General features: G+C 36.6%; 1 protein-coding gene across 3 annotated transcripts; it reads left to right on the top strand.

The window, feature by feature from the left end:
• The first annotated feature begins 1,220 nt into the window (after positions 1-1,220).
• Positions 1,221-6,101, top strand: LOC147556618 (Mitochondrial substrate carrier family protein). Of its 3 annotated transcripts, none has more exons than XM_086657524.1 (7): positions 1,221-1,574; positions 1,727-1,802; positions 3,159-3,254; positions 4,054-4,570; positions 4,957-5,092; positions 5,203-5,405; positions 5,536-6,101. In XM_086657524.1, the coding sequence occupies exons 1-6, from the start codon at positions 1,458-1,460 to the stop codon at positions 5,395-5,397; spliced, it is 1,137 nt and encodes a 378-aa protein (XP_086513650.1). In that variant the 5' UTR covers positions 1,221-1,457; the 3' UTR covers positions 5,398-5,405; positions 5,536-6,101. The 3 variants fall into 3 exon arrangements, with proteins under 3 accessions (XP_086513650.1, XP_086513651.1, XP_086513652.1); XM_086657525.1 differs by having other exon boundaries at positions 1,264-1,574; positions 5,710-6,101; XM_086657526.1 differs by having other exon boundaries at positions 1,311-1,574; positions 1,727-1,820; positions 3,134-3,254.
• Positions 6,102-8,785: the final 2,684 nt, after the last annotated feature.

Below are 8,785 nucleotides of genomic sequence, written 5' to 3'. Positions count from 1 at the left end.
ACTTCCCGATTTTGTTCCGCAACAAGAAGACATGAAATTAAACCAGAATGACATTTAAAATTCATATTTTTGTATATTTCTTGTAAGTTCAATTTTGGTTCAATTTTAATGTTCCCGATTTTGACATTTAAAATTTTAATGAAATTAAACCAGACATGAAATTAAACCAGAATGACATTTAAAATTCATATTTTTGTATATTTCTTGTAAGTTCATGTTAGATATATGAAAAGTGGAAAACGTTTTCTCTAACATCTGTTCTTCAAAATCTATATAGCCACAATGTTCCAATTTTGTAGTTATCTTAACCAATACAAAATTATATTCAGAAACAGTTTTAAAATCCTGCAGCCGCATGTTTATCCTGTCATTTTGGGCTTTTGGTAAAATAACTCGTTTCGAATGACCATATCTTTTCTTTAAACATTTTCATAATACAAGTGATCTTTTTTGCTTTAAACATTATGATTTAAGTTCTTCACAGAAATGGCGGCGGATCACAATCAGGGCCGTTGCGCGTTTGTAAAGAGGTTCATTATTTCCCTCGCAAATTATTATTTTTAGTTGTTTAGACTCTAGATGGGCTTAGGTTTCGAGCTTCCAAGTGATATAGGTTTTCTCCGACAACTCAAGGGCTGTAAAATCAACACTTGTTATATTTGACATATTAGACTTGAAAAATTACGAATTACCTGTAAGCTTGATAGTCTTTTTGAGTTGAATGGAATCTCCTCTATAACTAGAGCGTCGTGCTCATAATATTTTATATTTAAAAAGATAGAGATGAAGGTAAAATATAGAGATGAGGGGAAAATGATAATATTATATGTAACCACTAAAAATTTCTTACATAAATATCCTTAGAAGAAGTAAGATGGATTCCTATTTATAACCATCAATGCATGGGAGATAAGGCTCCGAAAAATGCCACATTGAGAGATGGCATGTTTGGAAAGGTGCTTTCATGAGTCAGGAACCCAATTGCTTGCCTAGTCAAAACTCTCTTGCTCAAGGAATGTCACGTATAAAACTATGGCCTAATAAGAAATGGTCATAAGATGAAACTACATCGTTAAGGTAGCAATTATATAGGCACTCTCCATATAGATATACACACTTCATATATGGGCAGCTAATGATGTATTAATGCCTTGTAACGACTAACGTAGATGGTAATGGATTTTTCAATAAAAAAAAGGTTAGTTTGCAAAGTTTTTTTTGGGAGGGGTATTTTTGCTAACTGACCCCAAAATCAGGGCAGTTGAGCAAAATTCCCATCCAACTACGTGCTTTTCAACTTCAACCCGAATGAAACCCAGCGTCGTTTCAACTTCAACCCGAAGGGTCCTGTCCGTGAACCGTGAAAAGCTTCAATCAAATCTCCCGGTTCCAAAACCTCTTTGTTACAGAAGAAAACCCTAATTCGTTTCCTGCAGAAACTTATTTTTGTTACAACAATGGAGGAATTACTGAAGAACAACTTGTTTGCAACCCACGCCATTGCTGCTGCTGGATCAGTGACTTTAGGCACTTCTCTAACTCATCCCCTTGATACTCTCAAAACCCTACTACAGGTTAGCATTACCCTTATCTCTGTTTGTTCAAGTGATATCCTTGCAATGAAATGAAAAGAACCCTAGAATTATAAATGAAGAAATTCATAACAGAGGAAGAAAACTATTTCTTCTTGTTTAATATTAAGGATTGGATTCTTGAATTAATACAGGTTGGTACAGATCCCAGTAAAAAGTTGGTGGTTGCTGAAGTTCTGGGAAGAGTTCGTTCTTTATCAGGAAATTTAGGTGAATACCATGAAAAATGTATTATTTTAGTTAGTCAATCTCATTTATTGAATTTTGCTTGGTTTGTAAACCTTCTGAACCCTAAATTTGTAAGTTCAGAAACTTGGATAGATACACAATTTGCTCCTTTTGTCTATCAGTGAAAGAAAAAAAAAAGTGGAGAAACCATTCTGCTTATAATCTAATTATGGAAGGTGTCTGTTTGTGACCGATAGAAAGTGGACGACGAATCAGATACACCTCAAGAATAATTAGGAGTTGAAAGTCTCTATCTAGGATCATAACATTCCACCTTGTTTGGCAGTTCGAGGTGTAGTTACAAACACTTTTGGGATGATTGTATTGTGTGTCACCACGGCTACAAGTAGGCATTACAGTTAGTTTTGATATGATAATGTATGTGTAGTATAGATAACAGTAAAACTGTAGTATAGATATAGGTGGTGCATGGTGGGGATAAGCTAGGTAGACCGTCCATGGCCATCGGGACAAAATAACCTCCACATCCAACAATGTTACTTGGAATGCAGTTCTCTCCGGTACGTGATACACTACCATGTGAGTATCTAGTAAGGTAGGGGTATACATCTCTAGTACTTATTCGGGTTATTGTACTTTTTGGACTATTTCCCTAGATAATGTATATTCATGATGCATGTTTAATAGATACACCTACTCTCAGATCTTCACCCTCCAAAAAATCAGTTCTTAACTAGTTACCTACCTAACTAGTTAAGCTTATATATTTTTGAAAGAGATTTTGTTAAATAATAGTAAAGATTTCGGGACGCCGAATTTGAAGTACGTGATTGAGAACCTACCCAAAAACTGTATGGAGAATCCGGTATGCAGGGGGGAGTAGAGATGTAGAGTATCTGGTAGCTTCGAGCCATAGCAGGTGAATGTAGCCCATGTGCCTAATATTCATACGGCCTTTTTTTCTTCTGCATATAGGCGTCGTTCTCATTAGGCAGATACTCTTTTCCCAACTTGAAGGCCAAAATGGTTTGATTGGGGCTCTCATCTTACTTGATGAGTTGCTCACCCACTAGGATATAAAGGACAACCATTAAAGACTGTTTGGAGGTTGTGTAGTGTTTATAATAAAAAATCTGAGGTTCAGAGAAAAGATTGGACTCAAGAAGATAGACTGATTATGTAGAAAGACTGCGGAACAAGCTTCGATATGTTGCTCTTCTTTTTTTGCATGCACTCCTGCTGCACAGTAGTTTGTCATTCACTCCGTGTTTTCCTTTCCTTCTTGCAGATTTAGTGTACTTGAATTTCTTGTTATTAGGCGATTAGCTAATTATAAGATGATTATTACTAAGTTGTATTATTTTCTGAACATCTCAGGTCTTTATAGTGGTTTCGGGTGGTCGACATTGGGAAGAATTTCAGGGTTGGGAGCTCGGTTTGGAGTCTATGAACTTTTGACCGCTTATTATAAAGGTGGGAGCACTCATTGTTTCACATGTTATATTTTTGTACAGGTTCTTGTGTTTTACCTCTTCACTTTTATTTTGTCCATTCCAGCATAGCTATGCATATTTGAAGTAACAAATAAATAGAATACAAGAATATAAATCTAAGGGGCCTCTAGGCATTCAATTGCTTCCGCATGGACAACTGAAATATTCTAGAATGATACTAAGTTTGTCATTCTCAAAGGTAAATAACTTTGTGTTGCTTTGTGCACAAGAGGCTGTGAAGTGCTGAAAAGAGACGATATAGGTTATAACAGGACAAGATAGGTGTTAGATGTATAGTTGGTGCATAGAAGGAGGAATAGCTATTATATTGGAATACTTCTCCTTTGAGAAGTGCGAGAATAGATTCATAAAGATATAAAGAGGAGTCGAGTCATTCAATGAGAAGAAAGCAAAAAATATTAACCTAAAAGTATAAATGTATAATAATGTTAAATTGCATCCCAGGACAACACAATTTCTGTGAACTTAAGGTATCTGATGCAATCTTTTCCCATACTAATGAGGACAAAAAGGTTTCCTAAAGATTTTTAAGATTTACTGCGTTCATTTGCTACATTTCTAGGTCCTCTTGCTTTGGGCTTTCATGGTAGGCAAATCAAATCCTACACACAATATTTTGAAATTTTTGCAGGTTTTTGATGCGATCATGTGCTCAGATTACTTTTTAGTTCTTAAGAAAATCATGTATGCCAGGGAAATGATTAATTTAAGTTATATTCAGCTTTTACATCAAATAATTTCTGATATAATTTTTGCAGATGGACGAGAAGAGAATTATATTTATGTTGGTGAGGCTCTTTTGGCTGGTATCACAGCTGGGGCTTTTGAAGCTTTTACTAGCACTCCATTTGAACTTCTTAAAGTTCGGGCTCAAGTGACTTCTGCTGCTTCCCTACCAACCTCTGCTACCATTATGAAAAAAGAAGTTGCAACGCCTGTGATAGCGAAATTATTGCGTGGATATTCTCCTGATAAGAAAGCATGGGACCTTACAAGTGGTCTACTGTCCGCCTTACCTTCAAAGCATCCCAATACGATAGGTGCCCTAAAAGAATTGCCGTGGATGATGACTGGCTCTGGAAAACCACCTCTTGCTTATGAAGTCAGAAGGCTTAGAGATATAATTTCTTTGGAAGGATGGGGTGCCTTGTGGAGAGGTCTTCGGCCAGGAATAGTTCGCGATGGAATTTTTGGAGGGGTTTTCTTTTCAACCTGGCAATTCCTACATATAGCAATGCTCGACTGGAAAGCAATTGAGATGAATCCCCCTCCCAGGTTCCATTAGTTACTTCTTAATGCTTTTGGTTTAATATTGAGTTTTATTATAGGATTCTGCTGTTTTATGCTTGCTTTTCATTTTGCTCTTGATATTACGGTACTCTTCTTGGAATTCCTATTAGTTTCTCCTTGATCCATGTATATGCTTTGACATGAGGGTCAAAAGAGTTGAAATACTTGTGGACATCTCAGTAGTATGCTCTGCACTAGATCTTTGCCAAACCTAATAATACTCCGAACAAATTAATCTCCCAGTATATGCAAACATGGCCATAAAAAGCCTCTGCATATATAGGCATCTAAAAATACATTCTGATGACCAATACCATCCAGTTGCCATCTTTTCTTTCCTACTTACTATCGATTTCATTTCTCCTTTGTAGGTCTATTGAAGAAATTGGTCCTATTTCTCCTCTAGCTGCTAGTTTAGCAGCTGGATTTTCTGGTTCAGTAGCTGCTGCTAGTTCACATTGTTTTGACACGGCAACTAGTCGATCACAATGTACTGTGGTCCCAAAGGTACATGATTCATTCACTTGGCGAAGATACCTGGGCAAGAATTATTAGATCATTATGTTTATACGTAATCTTGTTTCTCTACTAATCTGAGATTGGGTTCTTTTAAGCAGTATATATCCATGGAAAGCAAGCTTATGAGATGGAAAAAGAAAGGATATTGGATTGAAAAACTTACAGGGATCCATCCCTCATATAGAAATGTCTTGTTTCGTGGGATTTTGCTGAGGATGGCAAGTAGCGGATTTGCTTCTTTTGGTATTGTTGGCAGTTACTTCCTGGCTGTGGATTACCTCGCCCCTAGATGATTGAATTGGTATACCTTCTTCAAAAACATACTTCTTCGTTTCAGTTTTGTACGATAAATCAATATAGTGTAAGGTCTTCCTTATGAGATTTTGGATATAAAACGAAATCAAGCTATTAAAAGCAACTCACAATGACAGATTCATACATCAAATTGAAGTGAAACATCACCAGTTAGATGCACATGTTCTGAAATAAGCTACAACTATATGGAGAGAGACGGTGATTCTGTCTATAGTCAATGACTTGGTTCATTAACTTACATTATGTTGGAATTCTCTGCTGATGTAGCATGTTCGTTTACGATGCAGCAGATTTACAACCTACATGCGGCAGGTTATTTCGTGAAGTTTTGACAAAGCTCTGAGATCTGAGGATCCTGACCCTGAGACTAGTTGGTATGACTTTTTTCCCATGTTTAAAACTCCATGGGGTGAAAAAAAAATATTGAAGTGGTGGAATGATGTTCAGATTGTTAGATCAAAATCATATTTTTTCTGAAACTGTTGGATCAAAATCTAGAAAAAAAATAATAAAGAACTCATGTGATTATGAATTTAATCAGGTGTAATTGTTTATTTTGATGTTATATGGTTTTTCGTACTCTTAGCGGAAGACCTTTGCCTTGTAAGTGCATTTGTAAAAACCATTTGGTATTGATGTGGCTTATTTGAATTCGATTAATAAAAAATGACTGACTTTCCTTTGTTGTAGTGTCTAAAAATGTATCAGTATAATGAAAATAATAGGTGTTTTTAAGTTGGAAGCCATGCAGTAAAGCAATACACACCTTGGTTGGAGACGAAATGTGGTGTTCTCTTTTATGAAGGCGCAAGCGTTATTTTCTATTGATGCGTTTTAAAGCTGTGAGACCCTCAAGTGTTAAAGTAGACAATGTCACATAGTGTGGTTACCACTGTTTGGGAACTTTTGCCTGTTGAGCCACGTGAGTGATAACGGGTTCTCTTTTGGTTCTTATTTTTCGGGTGGATTAGGCGAAAAATAAAATGTTCTAAATGGCTAAAGAAAACCTCTACCGATATGGTCATTCCATTGGAAAAAGGCCAAAATAATTTGACCTAATGACGAAAAAGATTACAAATTTCGTCCTCTCATGTGGTGAACAAAACTTATTTTTCTTCGTGAACGAATGAAATAGTGCTCCTAATGTAAATGAGCAATTTAGGATTCTTATTTTCATTTGTTTTCGACCAAAAACAAGTCGTCTCTTTCTCTCCTTCGTCCACCAATGTTGATTGAGATAGAGAAATCATATCTTCTTCTATCAACTTGTGTTATGACATTTCTTCGTAGGAAATTATTTTCATGACCAACACCGCCACGAACTAAGGACATGTTATTCGTTAGGATTTTTTTTGATAACAAAAATGTTTCCGAACTTGAAGATTCTAGGATTTCAAAGTTTTGATATTAAGGATCTGAAAAGCAAATTTGAGTAAAGGTAAACTGTTAAGGTTTTGAAATCCACAATTTGTTTTTTCACTTTTTAGAACGATACGAATGTAGGAATGATCTGATTTTTGATGATTTGATTTTTCAATGGCTTGGTTTTTATTTGAATTTGATGATTTGGTATATTGATTTGATATTTTTATCGATTTTCAAAAGTAAACCTATGATCTACTTTTGGTTTAGACGGTTTGATTTCTCTATATGTTTTGTCTCGGTTTCATAAATCTATGATGTAAGGTCTGCCTCTTTTTTCTTGAGATAAACCAGAACTTTCATTCATATGTAGGAATTAAATCCAATACGTTCGTAAATTATAACACAAAACTTACAAAAGTAGAAACAACGTGAAGGAAAATAAGTTCAATATTGCAAAAACAAAATAAAAAACCCTAAAGGTCACAAGATAAAAAGATCCTAAAGATCGCAAAATAGAGGACCCTAAAGGTCGTGAACTTTATAATATTTAATTTTATTTATACCATAAGTCTACATATGTTTTACATCAGGGGCATGAAAATTGCCCTGATGAGTCGAATTTGTGACCTCTTGGATTTTAGAGTACGAAACATCTACATATCAACCTAACTAATTAATGGAGGAACTGGAGAAATCCTGAGAATGTCGGATCGAAGTTGTTGATCCTAACGACTTTTATCGAGGCATTTTGTCAAATTCGAGATCGTGTTTAGAGTACTAAACACCTACATATCTACCTCTTGTATTGATGATTTGGTTTTTCGGTGATCTAATTTAGATATGAGTTGGAATAGTGTACCTACAATCTTGTTTCTGGACTCATATTTTATATTGTTGTAATATTGTTAGGACATTTTTGTGATCCATGTTGCAGATTACTTCTGATATATCTTGTGATAGTTTGATGATTCTAGTCGCTTGAGCATTTGTTGTGTTCGATTTCATCATTTTCGTTCAGTTTTATTTACCTTGTGGTGGTGATCAGCGGACCGCTCTGGTCTGGGTCCGACCCAGTACCGGCCTGTTCAGGGCGGCCTGACACGTTGATGGGTGGCTCGATTTTTTTAAGGGCCGCCAATCCCGTGTAAAGATGGTCAGGCTCAGAAAAAATAGGAACCAAGCCAGCCTGGGGTACCATCTAGTCTCAGGCTGGACCTCATTCTAAGCTCGGTTGACCAGTTTAGCACCTTTTTAACATTTCCAAAAAAAGTTCACAAACTCTGAGATTGACAAAAAGCCCAGGTTGGGCCAAAGCTAGCCAGGTTGTTGGTACGGGTCGGTCTGCCTGGTCCGTCCCAAGTGTTTTTCCGTAGGCACCCCAACGGCTAGGTTGGAGGTTTTTACACTTTTTACCTCCCACCTAGCCGTTTCAGAGTTGTTGGGGGAGGGAAGCATAATTTAACCCACCCCCTCTCCTTCCCCCCAGTTTCTGCGCCCATCGTTCCACATTCCGTCGACGTTTCCCCTTCTTTCCTCTCTGAGCGACGAAGTGGCTGTTTACAAACAAGCATTCAAGAAAGCCAAAAAAAGTTTTAAGGCTGATTAGTGAGGTTTTAAAAACTTCATACAATGAGTGGTCTGCCATTCCATTTGTGCTTTCAGCAAGTAGGCGACTAAAGTATTAGAAAAAACTGAAAGATTAAGGTATAATGAAGACATTTATTCCTTATTGAATCAGTACGGCTGATGTACTTATGTGGCCCTCGCGTCGATCTTACCTCCGCTGTCTGCCTGTGCGCGGGTTGACTCACAAGAAATGCAGCTAGCTCGCCAACCAACTGCCTGGGTGTGTGCCCCCCCTCCCTTTTTTTATGTTTATGAAAGAAGTCTGGATTAGTTCATTTTCACCAAAATGTTTATCTTTCTCATTCTCTAATCTTCACAGAAGGATCAAGTTTTATAGAACAAAAGACACAAATAGAGTCAAGAAAGACGTATAAA

Source organism: Eschscholzia californica, unplaced genomic scaffold (genome assembly GCF_041429995.1).
Source record: "Eschscholzia californica isolate CP2 unplaced genomic scaffold, dmEscCali1.0.p SCAF_2, whole genome shotgun sequence".
Classification (NCBI taxonomy): domain Eukaryota; kingdom Viridiplantae; phylum Streptophyta; class Magnoliopsida; order Ranunculales; family Papaveraceae; genus Eschscholzia; species Eschscholzia californica.
Note: the sequence above shows the minus strand (reverse complement) of the source record. Positions and strands in the feature narration are given on the sequence as shown.

Coding starts and splice junctions, on each gene's coding strand:
- LOC147556618 (XM_086657524.1), top strand. CDS start 1,458: ATGGAGGAATTACTGAAGAACAACTTGTTTGCAACCCACGCCATTGCT. Junction 1,803..3,158: donor TTCTTTATCAGGAAATTTAG/GTGAATACCATG, acceptor TGAACATCTCAG/GTCTTTATAGTGGTTTCGGG. Junction 5,093..5,202: donor AATGTACTGTGGTCCCAAAG/GTACATGATTCA, acceptor TCTTTTAAGCAG/TATATATCCATGGAAAGCAA.